Here is a 22,868-nt window from a genome sequence, read left to right as displayed (position 1 = left end):
TGATTAGTGTTTCTGTATTCTGCTCATGTATGTTTATGTTACAACTTTCCACTTTTTGCCTTTTAATGTGACACACTTTGAGTTTACCTGTACTGAATTGTGCAACATAAATGAAACTGCTATTGACTGTTAGGTATCATTTGATGTAGATTAGAGTGCTTTGTTGTTGTGATGCCTGTGAAAACTGCATTCGGGCCTCATAAGTGGTGTTTAAGTGAATCTTTGAGTGAGTGGTGGAGTATTGTTTGCCCCATGGGGCCGACCAATGGTAGGGTGTAAGTACTGATATTATTTTGAGTAACTTACTGTTTGAATTATCAGTGATATCTTAATGTTTTAATGCTTCAATAGTTCTTTTTTCTTGGTTTGACAGAAACCATAAAAGCCTAAAGTAACATCACACTCAATCCGTTTCACACCTCAAACAAATATGTACACAGGGAAGAAGTGTTGTTTTTTCACTGTCATACCTGCAGGGCTTCGTAGTATGCAGATGAGTGGGGTACGATCTTTTTAAAACACTCAAAGAATGTGCTGGCTGCATGTCAGCTACCAGGTGGCATTCAGGTTTGGATAGCAAGTAGATAGAAAGTGAAGAGCAAGAGACAGAGGTCACTTTTACACCTGTACTTTGGGTCAGTTTTATATTACCTTACTTCTTGTTGGACGCTTTTCCACATCAATGTGTGAAAACAGTAAAATGCTGTGTACTTTTTAAAAGTAGATTTTTGATTTTGTCCTCAATCTGCTGCTGAAACCTCTCTGTCTGTTTTTCTTCTTCTGGCCAGCAGTGATGTGCACATGGATACATTGAGTTATATATGCTCACACCACATGTAGCCCACTCATACTGTGCATTTAGCCTGGCTGACAACAAAATGAAAAATCTTGTCCACTCTCAATGCAATGCAAATAGGCACCACTGTATATTCACTATATTGCCAAAAGTATTCACTCACCCATCCAAATGGTTGAAATCAGGTGTCCAATCACTTCCATGGCCACAGGTGTATAAAATCAAGCACCAAGGCATGCATACTGTTTCTACAAACATTTGTGAAAGAAGCTCAATGAATTCCAGCGTGGTACTGTGACAGGATGCCACCTGTCGTGAGTCCAGTCGTGAAATTTCCTCGCTCCTAAATATTCCACAGTCAACTGTCAGTGGTATTATAACAAAGTGGAAGCGATTGGGAACAACAGCAACTCAGCCACGAAGTGGTAGGCCATGTAAAATGACGGAGCGGGGTCAGCGGATGCTGAGGCGCATAGTGCGCAGGGGTCGCCAACTTTCTGCTGAGACAATCGCTACAGACCTCCAAACTTCATGTGGCCTTCAGATTAGCTCAAGAACAGTGCGTAGAGAGCTTCATGGAATGGGTTTCCATGGCCGAGCAGCTGCATCCAAGCCTCACATCACCAAGTGCAATGCAAAGCGTCGGATGCAGTGGTGTAAAGCCGCCGCCACTGGACTCCAGAGCAGTGGAGACGTGCGATGAATCGCTCTTCACCATCTGGTGATCTGATGGACGAGTCTGGGTTTGGCGGTTGCCAGGACAACGGTACTTGTCTGACTGCATTGTGCCATGTGTAAAGTTTGGTGGAGCGGGGATTATGATGTGGGGTTGTTTTTCAGGAGCTGGGCATGGCCCCTTAGTTCCAATGAAAGGAACTCTGAATGCTTCAGCATACCAAGAGATTTTGGACAATTCCATGCTCCCAACTTTGTGGGAACAGTTTGGGGATGACCCCTTCCTGTTCCAACATGACTGTGCACCAGTGCACAAAGCAAGGTCCATAAAGACATGGATGAGAGAGTTTGGTGTGGATGAACTTGACTGGCCTGCACAGAGTCCTGAACTCAACCCGATAGAACACCTTTGGGATGAATTAGAGCAGAGACTGAGAGCCAGGCCTTCTCGTCCAACATCAGTGTGTGACCTCACAAATGCCCTTCTGGAGGAATGGTCAAAAATTCCCATAAACACACTCCTAAACCTTGTGGAAAGCCTTCCCAGAAGAGTTGAAGCTGTTATAGCTGCAAAGGGTGGACCGACGTCATATTAAACCCTATGGTTTAAGAATGGGATGTCACTTAAGTTCATATGCGAGTCAAGGCAGGTGAGCCAATACTTTTGGCAATATAGTGTATGTGTGGAGCCCCAAAGCCAACAAAAGGCAGTAAAAGATTATGTGATGAGCCATAAATCTAGTTTTATCTCCACCAACTGATTGGCTGGATAGCTAAACTAAATAGCTTTATGTCTCTATTTTACACTTAATTCTAACAGTGTCTTGTACTTGTACTTGTACTGCGTAATTTTCAGTTTTAGGGGCCAAAATATTATTGTTTCAAATTCAGACAAAGATGGAGGAAGAAAACACAAGGACATTTGGCAGAAAAGATTTATTTAACTTTTTCCATCCCATCACGCTCCATGCAAACGTCTACTTGCAGCAGCAACCATGAACATTTGGAGTTTTGCACATCAAAGCTTAATTACACAGCATTCAAACGATCCGACACCAGCACTTAACTCAGTATAAAGAAAAGTCAGCAAAGATTCATGTGTTAGAATAGAGTGAGGGTTACATTTAGTCAACAGGTGACCAGTGTTGGGCAAGTTACACAAAATTATCTTACTCTTCTTATTTGCATTATTTATTGCTCATCAAAACAGTAATAACATTAATTTCCTAATTAAGAACTGGTCACACACCTGTTGCATAGTTCTCCAGTGCTCAGACCATCGAACATACATATCAACATTTTTCATTTCAACCTTCGAGATGTTACATGCTATTATGACAAAAAGTTACTGGAGAATATGTTTCTTTATGATTTTGTTGGGCCAAATCATCAATTTTTTTATCTATTTAAAAAGTTTTTTTGTTTCTAACCTTCTTTTCCTTATTTTTGTTTCTCTTTTTTTATATATATACCATTGCCACACTGCTGCTCCCGACTGTAAGATGCAGGCTGATTGAGTGATTGTGACACAGATTTAGTGTATTTAAGTTCATTTAAATGTAACAATACAATATTAAATGCATTATTCATTGATAAACTGAAGAAACTAAATGCCAAGTAGTTTTATTGTCTTCTATCAAGACGTAAAAATACATAAAAGCAGGTTTATTTGTAGTGTCTGTGTAATGTTACAGGCATCCACCGTCCTTGCAGCTGCAGGGCGTGGGGTTAGCTACAGGCTCACAGCGCTCCACCACAGCCCGAACCTCGGCAATCTGGACGCCCTTGTATGTCCCAGAGATGGAAGTCCAGGTGGTCTCCCTGTTGCCGTAGGTGCGGCTGAGGCGTGCTGTGTAAGGGATGTCTGCCCCGTACCGATATCCCACCATAGTGACTTTGCAGAAGTGGTTTGGTGGGACGGTGTGCTGAACGGAGACAGAGTGGGTGGTCGACTTGATATAAGTGGTCCCCTGGGAGAACTGAAGGGTCGTCTCAGCGCTAAACTCAATAGCCACTGAGGTAATTTCAGGGATTCCAGCAGTGATGGTGGTCTTGACACCCAATGTGATGGAGAAGCTGGTGTCCCATCTTTGCTCCTCTTGCTCGGTCTTTGAGAGGGTAGCTGTCCCCGTCACTGGTGTGCATTCATAGTTGGTGATGGAGGACGTGCGCATGGTCTCTGGTGGGTATGAAATGATGCTAACCCCAGCAGTCTTGTACTTGACTTCAGACATGTGCTCACTGATTACATCTGTGCTAAAGGTCAGGACCTGATAGCTCTTGTACCAATATTCGTCACCTTCCCAGGGGAGAAAGAAGGCCTCGTTTTTAACATCGACCTTCCCAAGACCATACTTGTTCTTCCCAACATAGAGGTCATTGTTGGAGCAGGTCTTGACTGAATTCTGAGGCACTGAACCGTAGGAGCCATCTTTCCATTCCATTAACTCAAAGTTGTCTTTGTTCACCAGGATCTCAAATGGGTAGCCCAAATATGTTTTCCCTCCATAGGGGTAGTGACAGTGAGCACCCATTTCAGGATTGTAGAAGCCGGAACTACACCCATATTTGCAAACGTGGTCGACGCGTCCAACGTATCCGTTGTAGATTGAAATTGCTCCATTGGGGACAGAGCCACCCCAGGTGTTCCATTCCAGGTTGGTTTGTTGAAAACTGAAAGAATGAGACTGGCTCAGCTTGTCCTTAATCTCCACAGGAGTTGGAATAGGGTTTCTTTTCGGTACTTTAGGAACCCTGTCCTCTAGACTCGGGTCCAGTGACTGGGCTGAATAAAAGACAGAAAAAGGGTGCAGATAAGACCAGTAGAAACAAGTATAACCAAATGACATCAGTAATAAATCATGTATTCCTAATGCTCTTTGAGCTCGATGGTGCTGGGTTCTGATCACCCCCAGCTTGTTTTGTAGTGGAGAAGGAGCAAAAACACGTCAGGGACACACTTAAAACCTGTGGCTACCCAAACTGGGCCTTTGTTAAAACAGCTAAAAAGAACACAATGGACAAAGAAAAGAAGGGCAATAAACATGTTTCAGGCATGTCTGAGAAACTTAAGAGGATTTTCAATAAACATGACATTCCTGTACATTTCAATCTGGGCAACACCCTGAGACAGAAGCTCGTCCACCCCGAGGACAAAACCCCCCGACATAAACTGAGCAACGTGGTGTATGCAGTGCAATGCAGTGAGGAATGCCCAGACCTGTGCATTGGAGAAACAAAACAACCGCTCCACAAGCGCATGGCCCAACACAGGAGAGCCAACTCCTTAGGTCAGGACAAAGGGCACTCCTTTGAGGACAGCAATGCACAGGTGTTGGCCAGAGAAGACAAATGGTTTGAAAGAGGAGTCAAAGAAGCCATCTTTGTCTGGAGTGACCTTCGCTGAACATAGGAGGTGGCCTACGACACCACCTATCGGCTACTTACAATGCTGTCCTGAGCACCCTTCCCAGCCAGCTAAACACCCATTCACACCATGACTCATGCGACTTAACGACTCACATGACGACTGGGTAACGGCCCACATAAGACCCACCCAGGGCCTAACGACCCGAACAGTGTTTATATGCCTGACCTCCCTACCAGTCAGTTAGAACTGAAGAAGCTTCTTGGATGGGAAGCAAAACATCTTCAAGTACCTTCAACAAGTCCAGTTGACTTTTGCTCAACTCCTAAGGAATAACTATGACCTGGATGACTGAGAATCTTCACAGACTTATCTGCTTGTATGTAAGCTGCAATGGTTAGCATGTCAAGCTAAATATTTATAGCACATCATTAGCTAACTCACTGTTGATTTGTGGAGTTAGAGATAACCTAAAAAGGTCCTGTTCATGACCGGCATATCCACTGTGAATGGTAGATAACAATAAGATTGACTAATAACCCTTTTAGTGTACACATGGACGAGTCACTGTTGTATTAAGATAGCTGAGTGGTTAGGGTGCAAGCCACACATGCACAAACCCTAAGCAGTGAGTCACCGGTTAGATCTCCAGCTGGCTGAACCATTTGTTGTCATTTCCTTACTCTCTTTCCCCTGATTCCAGTCTCTCTACTGTTGCTATCAAATAAATGCCCATGTTGTTTTATTCATATGTCCTCTACATGGATCATCAACTGCTGAGGACTCAGGTTGACTTTTTGCCTCGGACAGGCAGCTTTAGTCTCAGGATTTTAGCATGTGTGTAACCATCATGTGCATAATTAAGACCCATTTAACCAAGTTCTGGTTCACCTGGAGACACTGACTTTCTTCCAAGTCATGGAGCAGCGACCTTGTGTTGTAGAATGACAAAAACATGAACCTTGAGCCTTGAGTTGCCATTTTAATTAATAAAATTGATGGTCGGCAGCTGGAAAAGAAGTTCTCTCACTTGTCTACTTTGGTCCAAAATCAAGCACACATTTGAAGAATTACCAAGAATTTCCAGTGGCAACTCTGCCTCTGTTATAACTTTCAAATAAATTAAATAGAATTGAAAACCTGATGGACAAGAAACAGCAACATGGAAAACTCGGTTTACCTGATTCAGTTTTGTTCTCACAGACGCAAAGGTTGACCGAGGTGAGAGCCAGCAGCACCAACACTGACAGCTTCATCTGCAAATCACACAGGAAGCAAAATCACTTCTTTACTTCCCACCAGTTTTGTAGCATTAACCCTTTATAGGGCACTCATTGAAATACTTCAAAAATTCAAAATTTCAACCATTACTGTTGATCATTACAAGACTCTACTTTTGTGAGTTTTTCAAAAAAATGTAATGTTATGGTGAAAATCAAGGTCAGTGAAGTTACCATATATGGTTTCTTGTCAGTTTGTCATGTAGCCTGATTGTTGCTGATTGGCTTGGAGAAACCTCAGTCCTACTGCCTCATGGTGAGGTAAGGGGCGGCATTTTGAACCACTTAAGTTACCAAATATGGTCCCTTGCCCGATAAAGGATTAAACAAACTCTGTGAACCAACTTTGGTGAAAAATTATGTGGAGAAGCTAAAAGCGCAAAGACTTTGATCATGAGAGCCACCAGCATCATTGGATTGTCCACTCATTCAGTCATTCATATCTGATTTAAGATATAAGTAAAATCTGAGAAAATTCAGTCATGTTGGAGTTATTGCTTAATTGAGTGAGTGGCAGTAAATGGATGGCACTACTTATTTTCAAATTTGTGAATGAAATTTGTGAGAAGTGCTCATCAAATTTAGAAATCAGTTATTCCAGGTTTATATAGCAGCCTTATTGCTGCATCAATACAAATCTGTACTCTCACTTTAGGGTAATATTAAAGTCTGGATAATTAATTTCTCTTTTCTCCACCAAAGAAATTCTTTCATTTTGCTTCCTTGATTTCTGTCCCAGAATTCACGAAGAGCGAGATAAGACAAGAGACTACTTTATTGTTTTCCATCTGTGCACAGTATAAGAGTAGAAACAACAGATAAACATGTAGTGCAAATAGAAAAAAGTGTAAAGCCAAGTGTTGTAGCTTGTGAATTCTTTCACCAAAGAGACTTGAGACAGCTATTCCTAAATATGAAATAAATACAGAATCTATGAAAATACAGAAAACATCTAAAAAAATGGAAATAGTTTTGTCTATCAGAACTTGTTTTTTTCCTCTTTGCGCTCCCATTAATCAGATGATGAACCCTCAGATTAATCCGGTGACCCTTTGGAGGTTAGCAACCACTGGACCAAACTGTCTGACCGTATATAAAGTAGTTCAGAGTCTCCACCTGGAGCAGCTCCAACAGTAACATGCTGCTCTGATTGTGATGCTTCAGTATTTATATTCTCATAATGAAGCATAGAACCAGATATCAGTCACAGGGGACCTTTTAACTATCTAACAGTGTATGTAGAGCAGAAAAAGAACAGCGAGAAGACTCACAGCATCGTAAACAATCACAACACGTCTCTAAAAGTAGTTTTGATGCAATTTGATCATTTAGTTGTCCCAAAGTAGTCAGACTATGAAATCTTACCTTTGCTGTACTGATGAGAAAACAGCAGTGTGTCTTGGAAAAGGAATACTACCCCATTTATATATATACCAAATCAGTGGGCCTGAAATGTTAAATATGTCAACGGTCAGGAAATAAATACCTGACCGTTTTGCATATAATAGGGTGGGGTTCTGTTAACTACTTCAGCTCCTGGGCTGTTACACTTCTTATTGAATCTTTCTACATATATAAGAAGTCTTCGATGGTAGTAAATGTTGGCTGTGGCGCAGGACTGTTGATTAGTGTTTCTGTATTCTGCTCATGTGTGTTTATGTTACAACTTTCCACTTTTTGCCTTTTAATGTGACACACTTTGAGTTTACCTGTACTGAATTGTGCAACATAAATGAAACTGCTATTGACTGTTAGGTATCATTTGATGTAGATTAGAGTGCTTTGTTGTTGTGATGCCTGTGAAAACTGCATTCGGGCCTCATAAGTGGTGTTTAAGTGAATCTTTGAGTGAGTGGTGGAGTATTGTTTGCCCCATGGGGCCGACCAATGGTAGGGTGTAAGTACTGATATTATTTTGAGTAACTTACTGTTTGAATTATCAGTGATATCTTAATGTTTTAATGCTTCAATAGTTCTTTTTTCTTGGTTTGACAGAAACCATAAAAGCCTAAAGTAACATCACACTCAATCCGTTTCACACCTCAAACAAATATGTACACAGGGAAGAAGTGTTGTTTTTTCACTGTCATACCTTTGTCATATCTTTTTAAAACACTCAAAGAATGTGCTGGCTGCATGTCAGCTACCAGGTGGCATTCAGGTTTGGATAGCAAGTAGATAGAAAGTGAAGAGCAAGAGACAGAGGTCACTTTTACACCTGTAGTTTGGATCAGTTTTATATTACCTTACTTCTTGTTGGACGCTTTTCCACATCAATGTGTGAAAACAGTAAAATGCTGTGTACTTTTTAAAAGTAGATTTTTGATTTTGTCCTCAATCTGCTGCTGAAACCTCTCTGTCTGTTTTTCTTCTTCTGGCCAGCAGTGATGTGCACATGGATACATTGAGTTATATATGCTCACACCACATGTAGCCCACTCATACTGTGCATTTAGCCTGGCTGACAACAAAATGAAAAATCTTGTCCACTCTCAATGCAATGCAAATAGGCACCACTGTATATTCACTATATTGCCAAAAGTATTCACTCACCCATCCAAATGATTGAAATCAGGTGTCCAATCACTTCCATGGCCACAGGTGTATAAAATCAAGCACCAAGGCATGCATACTGTTTCTACATACATTTGTGAAAGAAGCTCAATGAATTCCAGCGTGGTACTGTGATAGGATGCCACCTGTCGTGAGTCCAGTCGTGAAATTTCCTCGCTCCTAAATATTCCACAGTCAACTGTCAGTGGTATTATAACAAAGTGGAAGCGATTGGGAACAACAGCAACTCAGCCACGAAGTGGTAGGCCATGTAAAATGACGGAGCGGGGTCAGCGGATGCTGAGGCGCATAGTGCGCAGGGGTCGCCAACTTTCTGCTGAGACAATCGCTACAGTCCTCCAAACTTCATGTGGCCTTCAGATTAGCTCAAGAACAGTGCGTAGAGAGCTTCATGGAATGGGTTTCCATGGCCGAGCAGCTGCATCCAAGCCTTACATCACCATGTGCAATGCAAAGCGTCGGATGCAGTGGTGTAAAGCCGCCGCCACTGGACTCTAGAGCAGTGGAGACGTGTTCTCTGGAGTGATGAATCGCTCTTCACCATCTGGCGATCTGATGGACGAGTCTGGGTTTGGCGGTTGCCAGGACAACGGTACTTGTCTGACTGCATTGTGCCATGTGTAAAGTTTGGTGGAGCGGGGATTATGATGTGGGGTTGTGTTTCAGGAGCTGGGCATGGCCCCTTAGTTCCAGTGAAAGGAACTCTGAATGCTTCAGCATACCAAGAGATTTTGGACAATTCCATGCTCCCAACTTTGTGGGAACAGTTTGGGGATGACCCCTTCCTGTTCCAACATGACTGTGCACCAGTGCACAAAGCAAGGTCCATAAAGACATGGATGAGAGAGTTTGGTGTGGATGAACTTGACTGGCCTGCCTCCTGAACTCAACCCGATAGAACACCTTTGGGATGAATTAGAGCAGAGACTGAGAGCCAGGCCTTCTCGTCCAAAATCAGTGTGTGACCTCACAAATGCCCTTCTGGAGGAATGGTCAAAAATTCCCATAAACACACTCCTAAACCTTGTGGAAAGCCTTCCCAGAAGAGTTGAAGCTGTTATAGCTGCAAAGGGTGGACCGACGTCATATTAAACCCTATGGTTTAAGAATGGAATGTCACTTAAGTTCATATGCGAGTCAAGGCAGGTGAGCCAATACTTTTGGCAATATAGTGTATGTATGGAGCCCCAAAACCAACAAAAGGCAGTAAAAGATTATGTGATGAGCCATAAATCTAGTTTTATCTCCACCAACTGATTGGCTGGATAGCTAAACTAGATAGCTTTATGTCTCTATTTTACACTTAATTCTAAAAGTGTCTTGTACTTGTACTGCGTAATTTTCAGTTTTAGGGGCCAAAATATTATTGTTTCAAATTCAGACAAAGATGGAGGAAGAAAACACAAGGACATTTGGCAGAAAAGATTTATTTAACTTTTTCAATCCCATCACGCTCCATGCAAACATCTACTTGCAGCAGCAACCATGAACATTTGGAGTTTTGCACATCAAAGCTTAATTACACAGCATTCAAACAATCCGACACCAGCACTTAACTCAGTATAAAGAAAAGTCAGCAAAGATTCATGTGTTAGAATAGAGTGAGGGTTACATTTAGTCAACAGGTGACCAGTGTTGGGCAAGTTACACAAAAATTAGATGAGATGTTACATGCTATTATGACAAAAAGTTACTGGAGAATATGTTTCTTTATGATTTTGTTGGGCCAAATCATCAATTTTTTTATCTATTTAAAAAGTTTTTTTGTTTCTAACCTTCTTTTCCTTATTTTTGTTTCTCTTTTTTTATATATATACCATTGCCACACTGCTGCTCCCGACTGTAAGATGCAGGCTGATTGAGTGATTGTGACACAGATTTAGTGTATTTAAGTTCATTTAAATGTAACAATACAATATTAAATGCATTATTCATTGATAAACTGAAGAAACTAAATGCCAAGTAGTTTTATTGTCTTATATCAAGACGTAAAAATACATAAAAGCAGGTTTATTTGTAGTGTCTGTGTAATGTTACAGGCATCCACCGTCCTTGCAGCTACAGGGCGTGGGGTTAGCTACAGGCTCACAGCGCTCCACCACAGCCCGAACCTCGGCAATCTGGACGCCCTTGTACGTCCCAGAGATGGAAGTCCAGGTGGTCTCCCCGTTGCGGTAGGTGCGGCTGAGGCGTGCTGTGTAAGGGATGTCTGCCCCGTACCGATATCCCACCATAGTGACTTTGCAGAAGTGGTTTGGTGGGACGGTGTGCTCAACGGAGACAGAGTGGGTGGTCGACTTGATATAAGTGGTCCCCTGGGAGAACTGAAGGGTCGTCGCAGCGCTAAACTCAATAGCCACTGAGGTAATTTCAGGGATTCCAGCAGTGATGGTGGTCTTGACACCCAATGTGATGGAGAAGCTGGTGTCCCATCTTTGCTCCTCTTGCTCGGTCTTTGAGAGGGTAGCTGTCCCCGTCACTGGTTTGCATTCATAATTGGTGATGGAGGACGTGCGCATGGTCTCTGGTGCGTATGACATGATGCCAACCCCAGCAGTCTTGTACTTGACTTCAGACATGTGCTCACTGATTACATCTGTGCTAAAGGTCAGGACCTGATAGCTCTTGTACCAATGCTCGTAACCTTCCCAGGGGAGAAAGAAGGCCTCGTTTTTAACATCGACCTTCCCAAGACCATACTTGTTCTTCCCAACATAGAGGTCATTGTCGGAGCAGGTCTTGACTGAATTCTGAGGCACTGAACCGTAGGAGCCATCTTTCCATTCCATGAACTCAAAGCTGTCTTTGTTCACCAGGATCTCAAATGGGTAGCCCAAATACGTTTTCCCTCCATAGGGGTAGTGACAGTGAGCACCCATTTCAGGATTGTAGAAGCCGGAACAACACCCATATTTGCAAACGTAGTCGAAGCGGCCAACGTATCCGTTGTAGATTGAAATTGCTCCTTTGGGGACAGAGCCACCCCAGGTGTTCCATTCCAGGTTGGTTTGTTGAAAACTGAAAGAGTGAGACTGGCTCAGCTTGTTCTTAATCTCCACAGGAGTTGAACGAGGGTTTCTTTCAGGTTCTTTAGGAACCCTGTCCTCTAGACTCGGGTCCAGTGACTGGGCTGAATAAAAGACAGAAAAAGGGTGCAGATAAGACCAGTATAAACAAGTATAACCAAATGACATCAGTAATAAATCATGTATTCCTAATGCTTTTGAAAAAAAAGACAAGTTTGGGGGAAATGTTTTATGGGGCAAAACAAAAGCTAGCTAGTGTAGTGAAAAGCCAAATGTTTATCTTGACATCAGATCTTCTTTCTCCACTGAGATAACTGAGTCTGTGTCTGCTGTCACGAATTTTAGAAGTAGCCAAACTGACCATTATCCAACCATAGCTTAGCATCATGGAGGTCTGTCAAACTGAGGGTTTCTCTACATGATTAAAGTGTCTGTTTTTCCCCAGCTTTTCCAAAAACAAAATCACAACAGCAGAAGAGTAACGACACTGTGTTCATCTGCTTGTACATAAGCTGCAATGGTTAGCATGTCGAGCTAAATATTTATAGCATATCAGTAGCTAACTCACTGTTGATTTGTGGAGTTAGAGATAACCTAAAAACGTCCTGTTCATGACCGGCATATCCACTGTGAATAGTAGGGAACGATAAGAGTGACTAATAACCCTTTTAGTGTACACATGGACGTGTTACTGTATTAAGATAGCCGAGAGGTTAGGGTGCATGCCACTCATTTCCTTACTCTTTCCTCCGATTCCAGTCTCTCTACTGTTGCTAGTAAATAAACGCCCAAAAAATAAGCTGAGGTATGTTAAAACAAAACGCTGATGAAGAAAGATTTGAGATCAGACTTATACTAATCTAGTACAACACATTCATATGTCCTCTACATGGATCATCAACTGCTGAGGACTCAGGTTGAGTTTTTGCCTCGGACAGGCAGCTTTAGTCTCAGGATTTTAGCATGTGTGTAACCATCATGTGCATAATTAAGACCCATTTAACCAAGTTCTGGTTCACCTGGAGACACTGACTTTCTTCCAAGTCATGGAGCAGCGACCTTGTGTTGTAGAATGACAACAAACATGAACCTTGAGCCTTGAGTTGTCATTTCAGTCAACAAAATTGATGGTCAGCAGCTGGAAAAGAAGTTCTCTCGCTTGTCTACTTTGGTCCAAAATTGAGGGCACATTTGAAGAATTACCAAGAATTTCAAGTGGCAACTCTGCCTCTGTTATAACTTTCAAATAAATGAAATAGAATTGAAAACCTGATGGACAAGAAACAGCAACATGGAAAACTCAGTTTACCTGATGCGGTTTTGTTCTCACAGATGCAAAGGTTGACCGAGGTGAGAGCCAGCAGCACCAACACTGACAGCTTCATCTGCAAATCACACAGGAAGCAAAGTCACTTCTTTACCTCCCACCAGTTTGTAGCATTAAACAAACTTTGTAAAGCAATTTTGGTGAAAAATCATATGTGGAGAAACTTGTGATTTAAGATTTAAGTAAAATCTGAGAAAATTCAAAATCGTGTTGGAGTTATTGCTTAATTAATTAAGCGAGTGGTAGTAAATGTGTGGCACTACTTATTTTCAAATCTGTGAATGAAATTTAGAAATCACTTATTCCAGGTTTATATAGCAGCCTTCTTGCTGCATCAATACAAATATGTACTCTCACTTTAGGGTAATATGTTATTTTGCTTCCTTTATTTCTGTCCCGAAATTCATGAAGAGCGAGATAAGATGTTATTGTTTTAAATCTGTAGAGTACCAGCTTTGTATTATATGAATACCAATGATATGTTTAACTTTCCTATCAGCATCTCAGTCGACGGACATTTCCGTTGTTCTACTGAATAACTGACTCATCAATACTATTATTACTGTTATTTCATTTAAAGTAACAGCCATAGGGATAAATGTCAGCTGGATAATACACAGACATCAGGAGTGGGGAGCTCTCAGTGCAGGCGGCACGGAGGAAAGTCAAACATCGCTCATTTGAACCAGATGTCAGTCACAGGGGACCTTTTATCTAGCTAACAGTGTATGTAGAGCAGAAAAAGAACAGAGAGAAGACTCACAGCATCATAAACAATCACAACACATCTCTAAAATGTTCCAAAATAACAAAAATCATTCCACTGGATATGAAGTTATGATGCAATTTGATAATTTAATCGTCCCAAAGTAGTCAGACTATGAAGTCTTACCTTTGCTGTACTGTTGCCCGGTGCTCAGAGGATGAGAAAACAGCAGTGTGTCTTGGAAAAGGAATACTACCCCATATATATGTATACCAGTGGGCCTGAAATGTTAAATATGTCAACTCTCCACCTGCAACAGCCCTGAAATAAATACCTGACCGTTTAGCATGTAATAGGGTGGGGTTCTGTTAACTACTTCTGTTTTTGATCAGTTTCCAGGTTGGCAGAGCACCCAGGTTTGCTCAGCTCCCGGGCTGTTACACTTCTTATTGAATCTTTCTACATATATAAAAAGTGTTCGATGGTAGTAAATGTTGGCTATTGCGCAGGACTTTGAGTTTACCTGTACTGAGTTGTGCAATATAAATGAAACTGCTATTGCCATCAGCACTGTGCCGCACTGTTAGGTATCATCTGATATAGATTAGAGCGCTTTGTTGTTGTGATACCTGTGAAAACTGCATTCGGGCCTCATATTGGGCTTCATAAGTGGTGTTTAAGTGAAATTTTGGGTCAGTGGTGGAGTATTGTTTGCCCCATGGGGCCGACCAATGGTAGGGCGTAACATTGTGATGATAAGACTGCATTTATCTTCCGTTTCAGATGAGGGCATGTAATAAGTAAATAGTCTGCTTGGCAAGAGCTGAAAAAAAAGTACTGATAGTATTTTGAGTAACTTACTGTTTGAATTATCAGTGATATCTTAAGGTTTTCTCCCACTAAAATAAGCTCATGGGACTTTATAGAGTAGCGGTGGAATTTGACCTTAAATGATCTTTAAATAGCTCTTTTTTTCTTGGTTTGACAGAAACCATGAAAGTCTACAGTAACATCACACTCAATCCTTTTCACACCTCAAACAAATATGTACACAGGGAAGAAGAAAGTGTTTTTTCACTGTCATACCTGCAGACCTTTTTAAAACACTCAAAGAATGTGCTGGCTGCATGTCAGTTACTGGGTGACATTCAAGTTTGAATGGCATTTTTCTTAACTTTTTCTTTCTTAGATAGAAAGTAAATAGCGAGAGACAGAGGTCACTTTTACACCTGTACTTTGGGTCAGTTTTATATTACCTTACTTCTTGTTGGACACTTTTCCACATTAATGTGTGAAAACAGTAAAATGCTGTGTACTATTTAATATTTGATTTTTGATTTTGTCCACAATCTGCTGCTGAAACCTCTCTATCCGTTTTTCTTCTTCTGGCCAGCAGAGATGTGCACATGGATACATTGAGTTATATATGCACACACCACATGTAGCCCACTATTACTGTGCATTTAGCCTGGCTGACAACAAAATGAAAAAATCGTATCCACTCTGTCCAGATTTTCTGAAGTTATGATGCAAATAGGCGCCTCTGTATATTCCCGAAGGATTCACACCTATTTGCTGCCATATGTATGGAGCTCCAAAACCAACAAAAGGCAGTAAAAGCTTATGTGATGAGCCAAAAATCTAGTTTTATCTCTACCAACTGATTGGAGACTAAGGCAAACTAGATAGCTTGATGTCTCTGTTTTACACTTAATTTTAACAGTAACTTGTACGTTTTTTTTCAGTTTTAGGGGCCAAAATATTATTCTGTTTCAAATTCAGACAAAAACGGAGGGAAAAAAAGCTTTATTTAACTTTTTCAACCCCATCACGCTCCATGCAAACGTCTACTCGCAGCAGTAACCATGAACCAGAGGTGGGACCAAGTCATTGTTTTGCAAGTCACAAGTAAGTCTCAAGTCTTTGCCCTCGAGTCCCAAGTCAAGTCCTGAGTCAAGTCCCAAGTCAAGACCGACAAGTCTCAAGTCAAGTCCCAAGTCCTACCATTTGAGTTTCAAGTCCTTTTAACAACAGAGAAATAATATTTACACAGATCACGTATGCTACAACATCAGTATTTATTCAAACCTTTTTTTAGCAAGAACATTGTTCAAACACATTTGAAAGAAACAAATGCAAATGTAATTTGCACAAAAAGTGCTGACATTGTATTTCCATAGCATACTGCACTATAACTAGTTGCACAGCAGCTTCTGTCCTGTATTGTATTGATCTCACATCATATTGCAAAACAGTTTTCACCTTCAACTAGACAGGCCCTTTTACTTTACTTTACTTAAATCTAGCCTTAACCTTTTCTTAGCCCTATAAGCTAGTGTTAGCTTAACTTACCGTTCTTTGTGCAGCTTCAAATGTCGAACAAAGTTGGAAGTTGTTGCGTCTCCATCCGTAATCTTCGACCCGCATGTTTTACATACTGCGATTCGTTTTTTGTTGACCACCTCGTAGTTTTTATACCCAAACGAAACCATCTTTGGTATCATTTTTTCCAACTGGCGCGCTGCTTTATCTGCTTCATTGGTTGTCCTGTAGTTTGATTGGTTGGATGCTGTCGGATCAAAACAACGTGGATCTAATTTGATTGGATGTCGTGCCGACAGCGCACTTGCTCAGGTACCCACGCACGCACGCACAGATATAGATATATAGCGGTCCATGTCAACATACTTTTTAATCTTTGGGTTTGGGGAAAGTAGCAAGTCTTTTCAAGTCAAAAGGGTCAAGTCCAAGTGAAGTCACGAGTTACTGATGTTAAAGTCCAAGTCGAGTTGCAAGTCTCTTTACACTTTGTCAAGTCATGTGACTCGAGTCCACACCTCTGAATGCTGTGTAATTAAGCTTTGATGTGCAAAAATCCAAATGTTCATGGCAAACGATCCAACACCAGTACTTAGACACAAATTATCAATTTTTTAATCAATTTAAAAAGTTTTTTTTGTTTCAAACCTTCTTTTCTTTATTTTTTACTGATGAGTTTTGTTAATAAATTGATTTTATAATGATAAAAGTAAAATCTATACTTTCCTAAACTCAGTACCCTGTTTCTACCAAACATAATGAGAATAATAATGATAATGAAGTGCTGCCCTTGGCCCATTTTTTTATTTAATTTTTTTTTTTTTATACCATTGCCACACTGCTGCTCCCGACTGTAAGATGCAGGCTGATTGAGACACAGATTTAGTGTATTTAAGTTCATTTAAATGTAACAATACAATATTAAATGCATTTTTTCTCGTAAATTTGGTTTGTTGAAAATTATTCATTGATAAACTGAAGAAACTAAATGCCAAGTAGTTTTATTGTCTTATAATCAAAGCATAAAAGACATAAAAGCAGGTTTATTTTTAGCGCCTCATTACAATGTTACAGGCATACACCGTCCTTGCAGCTGCAGGGCGTGGGGTTAGCTACAGGCTCACATGGTTCCACCACAGCCCGAACCTCAGCAATCTGGACGCTCTTGTATGTCCCAGAGATGGAAGTCCAGGTGGTCTCCCCGCTGCGGTAGGTGCGGCTGAGGCGTGCTGTGTAAGGGATGTCTGCCCCGTACCGATATCCCACCATAGTGACTTTGCAGAAGTGGTTTGGTGGGACGGTGTGCTGAACGGAGACAGAGTGGGTGGTCGACTTGATATAAGTGGTCCCCTTGGAGAACTGAAGGGTCGTCGCAGCGCTAAACTCAATAGCCACTGAGGTAATTTCAGGGATTCCAGCAGTGATGGTGGTCTTGACACCCAATGTGATGGAGAAGCTGGTGTCCCATCTTTGCTCCTCTTGCTCGGTCTTTGAGAGGGTAGCTGTCCCCGTCACTGGTGTGCATTCATAGTTGGTGATGGAGGACGTGCGCATGGTCTCTGGTGGGTATGAAATGATGCTAACCCCAGCAGTCTTGTACTGGACTTCAGACATGTGCTCACTGATTACATCTGTGCTAAAGGTCAGGACCTGATAGCTCTTGTACCAATATTCGTCACCTTCCCAGGGGAGAAAGAAGGCCTCGTTTTTAACATCGACCTTCCCAAGACCATACTTGTTCTTCCCAACATAGAGGTCATTGTCGGAGCAGGTCTTGACTGAATTCTGAGGCACTGAACCGTAGGAGCCATCTTTCCATTCCATTAACTCAAAGTTGTCTTTGTTCACCAGGATCTCAAATGGGTAGCCCATATATGTTTTCCCTCCATAGGGGTAGTGACAGTGAGCACCCATTTCAGGATTGTAGAAGCCGGAACAACACCCATATTTGCAAACGTAGTCGAAGCGGCCAACGTATCCGTTGTAGATTGAAATTGCTCCATTGGGGACAGAGCCACCCCAGGTGTTCCATTCCAGGTTGGTTTGTTGAAAACTGAAAGAGTGAGACTGGCTCAGCTTGTTCTTAATCTCCACAGGAGTTGAAAGAGGGTTTCTTTCAGGTTCTTTAGGAACCCTGTCCTCTAGACTCGGGTCCAGTGACTGGGCTGAATAAAAGACAGAAAAAGGGTGCAGATAAGACCAGTATAAACAAGTATAACCAAATGACATCAGTAATAAATCATGTATTCCTAATTCCTAATTCCTAATGCTTTTGAAAAAAAGACAAGTTTGGAGGAAATGTTTTATGGGGCAAAACAAAAGCTAGCTAGTGTAGTGAAAAGCCAAATGTTTATCTTGACATCAGATCTTCTTTCTCCACTGAGATAACTGAGTCTGTCTGCTGTCATGAATTTTAGAGGTAGCCAAACTGACCATTATCCAACCATAGCTTAGCATCATGGAGGTCTGTCAAACTGAGGGTTTCTCCACATGATTAAAGTGTCTTAAGATAGCCGAGAGGTTAGGGTGCATGCCACACATTTCCTTACTCTCTTTCCTCCGATTCCAGTCTCTCTACTGTTACTAGTAAATAAATGCCCAAAAAATAAGCTGAGGTATGTTAAAACAAAACGCTGATGAAGAAAGATTTGAGATCAGACTTATACTAATCTTCATCAACTGCTGAGGACTCAGGTTGACTTTTTGCCTCGAACAGGCAGCACATGCTAAAGTCTCAGGATTTTAGCATGTGTGTAACCATCATGTGCATATTTAAGACCCCTTTAACAAAGTTTTGGTCCACCTGGAAACACTGACCAAGTCATGGAGCAACAAACTTGTGTTGTAGAATGACAAAAAACATAAACCTTGAGCCTTGAGTTGCCATTTCAGTTAACAAAATTGATGGTTGGCAGCTGGAAAAGAAGCTCTCTCGCCTGTCTACTTTGGTCCAAAATCAAGGGCACATTTGAAGAATTACCAAGAATTTCCAGTGGCAACTCTGCCTGTGTTATAACTTTAAAATAAATTAAATAGAATAGCAACATGGAAAACTCAGTTTACCTGGTTCGGTGTTGTTCTCACAGTTGCAAAGGTTGACCGAGGTGAGAGCCAGCAGCAGCAACACTGACAGCTTCATCTGCAAATCACACAGGAAGCAAAATCACTTACTTACTTTACTTCCCACTAGTTTGTAGCATTAACCAAACTTTGTGAACCAACTTTGGTGAAAAATCATATGTGGAGAAGCTAAAAGCTCAAAGACTTTGATCATGAGAGACACCAGTATCATTGGATTATCCACTCATTCAGTCATTTATATCTGATTTAAGAAAAATCTGAGAAAATTCAAAATCGTGTTGGAGTTATTGCTTAATTAATTAAGTGAGTGGTAGTAAATGTGTGGCACTACTTATTTTCAAATCTGTGAATGAAATGTAGAAATCAGTAATTCCAGGTTTATATAGCAGCCTTCTTGCTGCATCAATACAAATATGTACTCTCACTTTAGGGTAATATTAAAGTCTGGATAATTAATTTCTCTTTTCTCCATCAACGAAATTCTTTTGTTATTTTGCTTCCTTTATTTCTGTCCCGATATTCATGAAGAGCGAGATAAGATAAGAGAGACGTTACTGTTTTCCATCTGTAGAGTACCAGCTTTGTATCATTACAATCTTGGTATTATGTGAATACCAATATGTTTAACTTTCCTATCAGCTTCTTCTCCATGAAGCTTTGATGCAATTTGATAATTTAATCGTCCCAAAGTAGTCAGCCTATGAAGTCTTACCTTTGCTGTACTGATGCCTTGTGTTCAGAGGATGAGAAAACAGCAGTCTGTCTTGGAAAAGGAATACTACCCCATATATATATATATGTACACTGTGATGGAAAAATGCTGAGATGACAGTTGTTGATTACCTATGAAAGCAGAAGTTATGCACATCTGCCTTGCAACAGCCCAGGTTTTTCAGTGCACGCGCAAAAACATTGCCATGCATGTGTGATTTGTGCAACACACAATGTTGGGCAAGCATTACCTATGACACAACAAGCAGCTCATCCACCACCAACTTGACCTTTTGAACATGTGATGATGGACTTTGTTGAACTAACACCCTCTGAGGGTAAGAAGCACTGTTTGGTAATGGTAGACATGTGGTCAAAGTGGGTGGAAGTTTTTCCCACAAAAAGCCAAACTGCTTCAACCGTGGCAAAGGCCTTATTGAGGGAAATTATCCCTCGTTGGGGAATTCCAACCTGTTTGTCCAGCGACAATGGGTCTCATTTTGTAAATACTGCCATACAGGAGTTAAGTTCCTATTTGGGCATAGAATCAGAATTCTTTTATCCTGTTCTGAAAACACACTGTGCATACCATCCAGCTAGCGGAGGAGCCGTGGAAAGAGAAAATGGAACGTTAAAAACAAAACTGGCAAAATGTTGTGCAGAGTCGGGGTTAAAGTGGACACAGGCTCTCCCCATTGTGCTGATGTACATGAGAATGAGGAAAAGAACGCGAAACAATCTCAGTCCTTATGAAATTTTGTTTGCAGCCCCTCCTCACGTCAGGACAGAGGCGCCAAAGACCCCTCCACTTTCCACCACTCTATGTGAAAATGATATGCTAACATACTGTGCTAACCTCTCCTCAGCTCTGTCCGACGTAAGGAAACAGGTGATAGCTGCCCTTCCGAAGGAAGCCACTAATCCTCTTCACAGTCTACAACCGGGGGACTACGTGGTGGTCAAGGACTTCAGGAGAAAGAACTGGCAAGCTCGCAGGTGCCAGGGACCGTTCCAGGTGTTACTCGTCACCCACACAGCTGTGAAGGTGGCAGAAAGAGCAACTTGGATCCACAGCAGCCACTGCAGAAAAGTTCCGACCCCAGAGGAGATGTCCAGTAGTGAGTAGAAGACGTTGATACTCACTCACTGGCCTGATTGGTGGAGTGCTGCAGAGATGGTTGTCCTTCTGGAAGGTTCTCCCATTTCCTCAGAGTAACGCTGGAGCTCTGTCAGAGTGACCGTCGGGTTCTTGGTCACCTCCCTGACCAAGGCCCTTCTCCCCCGATTGCTCAGTTTGGACGGGCGGCCGGCTCTAGGAAGAGTCCTGGTGGTTCTGAACTTCTTCCATTTACGAATGATGGAGGCCACTGTGCTCTTTGGGACCTTCAATGCTGCAGAAATTTTTCTGTACCCTTCCCCAGATCTGTGCCTCGATACAATCCTGTCTCTGAGGTCTACAGACAATTCCTTTGACTTCATGGCTTGGTTTCTGCTCTGACATGCACTGTCAGCTGTGGGACCTTATATAGACAGGTGTGTGCCTTTCCAAATCAAGTCCAATCAATTGAATTTACCACAGGTGGACTCCAGTCAAGTTGTAGAAACATCTCAAGGACGATCAGTGGAAACAGGATGCACCTGAGCTCAGTTTTGAGTGTCATAGCAAAGGGTGTGAATACCTATGTACATGTGATATTTCAGTTTTTTATTTTTAATACATTTGCAAAAATTTCTAAAAAACTCATTATGGGGTATTGTGTGGAGATTGATGAGAAAAAAAAAGAATTTAATCCATTTTGGAATAAGGCTGTAACATACCAAAATGTGGAAAAAGTGAAGGGGTGTGAATACTTTCCGGATGCACTGTATACTCCATTGCTAAGCTTGCTACATTCGGACCTGATTGGGTCAACATTGAGTGAATTTTACATTTTGTTTTGTTTTTTATTATTCTTATTGAAGTGCATTTTTGATCTGTGTGGTTTTGTAATCAAAAGGGGGGAAATGTGATGGAAAAATGCTGAGATGACAGTTGTTGATTACCTATGAAAGCAGAAGTTATGCATATCCGCCCTGCAACAGCCCTTTCACTTATTTTAAGAAAAGGGTCATGACCGGGACAGGAAAGTATGCTGAGTAGTGTGTCAAGTCGAACAGCTAGAAGACAGGAAGTTCACCTAAAGGTTATCTTGCTTCATGTCTATGATTTTATATATATATATATATTGGGGGTAGACTTAGCCCCCCCATGCTAGATGAGGAAGAAACTGTTGGCACCAATGGTACGCCCTGCCCTACTGATATAAGAATCTGTCTGTTACCTCTTTGTGTCAGTCAACTGTGTAGTGTGGGTGACTTGACTCTCTTGCGCTAGATAATAGAGTTCAGTTTGCTTCACATTGCACCGAGCTTGGTTTTATTCCATATAGCGATTTTCCACAACAACGCCAGTGGGCCTGAAATGTTAAATATGTCAACTCTCCACCTGCAACAGCCCTGAAATAAATACCTGACCGTTTAGCATGTAATAGGGTGGGGTTCTGTTAACTACTTCTGTTTTTGATCAGTTTCCAGGTTGGCAGAGCACCCAGGTTTGCTCAGCTCCCGGGCTGTTACACTTCTTATTGAATCTTTCTACATATATAAGAAGTCTCCGATGGTAGTAAATGTTGGCTGTGGCGCAGGACTGTTGATTAGTGTTTCTGTATTCTGCTCATGTATGTTTATGTTAAAGCTTTCTACTTTTTGCCTTTTAATGTGACACACTTTGAGCTTACCTGTACTGAATTGTGCAACATAAATGAAACTGCTATTGCCATCAGCACTGTGCCGCACTGTTAGGTATCATCAGTCATCAGTCAGTGGTGGAGTATTGTTTGCCCCATGGGGCGTAACGCTGTGATGATAAGACTGCATTTATCTTCCGTTTCAGATGAGGGCATGTAATAAGTAAATACTCTGCTTGGCAAGAGCTGAAAAAAAAAGTACTGATAGTATTTTGAGTAA

The 22,868-nt window shown here is 41.5% G+C and overlaps 3 protein-coding genes across 3 annotated transcripts; all 3 read right to left on the bottom strand.

Annotated features, from left to right (window-relative positions):
• Window positions 1-2,398: 2,398 nt before the first annotated feature.
• On the bottom strand, window positions 2,399-6,094 carry LOC139203540 (natterin-3-like). Its single transcript, XM_070833336.1, has 2 exons — window positions 6,019-6,094; window positions 2,399-4,256 (listed from the first exon to the last, which is right to left on the bottom strand). The coding sequence occupies exons 1-2, from the start codon at window positions 6,092-6,094 to the stop codon at window positions 3,160-3,162; spliced, it is 1,173 nt and encodes a 390-aa protein (XP_070689437.1). The 3' UTR covers window positions 2,399-3,159.
• A 4,631-nt stretch (window positions 6,095-10,725) lies between these two features.
• Window positions 10,726-13,103, bottom strand: LOC139203539 (natterin-3-like). The gene is made up of 2 exons (XM_070833334.1): window positions 13,028-13,103; window positions 10,726-11,822 (listed from the first exon to the last, which is right to left on the bottom strand). The coding sequence occupies exons 1-2, from the start codon at window positions 13,101-13,103 to the stop codon at window positions 10,726-10,728; spliced, it is 1,173 nt and encodes a 390-aa protein (XP_070689435.1).
• A 4,035-nt stretch (window positions 13,104-17,138) lies between these two features.
• LOC139203538 (natterin-3-like) lies at window positions 17,139-19,209 on the bottom strand. Its single transcript, XM_070833333.1, has 2 exons — window positions 19,134-19,209; window positions 17,139-18,235 (listed from the first exon to the last, which is right to left on the bottom strand). Exons 1-2 carry the CDS (start codon window positions 19,207-19,209, stop codon window positions 17,139-17,141), a joined length of 1,173 nt encoding a protein of 390 aa, XP_070689434.1.
• Between the last annotated feature and the right edge of the window lie 3,659 nt (window positions 19,210-22,868).

Source organism: Pempheris klunzingeri, chromosome 7 (assembly GCF_042242105.1).
Source record: "Pempheris klunzingeri isolate RE-2024b chromosome 7, fPemKlu1.hap1, whole genome shotgun sequence".
Taxonomy (NCBI): domain Eukaryota; kingdom Metazoa; phylum Chordata; class Actinopteri; order Acropomatiformes; family Pempheridae; genus Pempheris; species Pempheris klunzingeri.
Note: the sequence above shows the minus strand (reverse complement) of the source record. Positions and strands in the feature narration are given on the sequence as shown.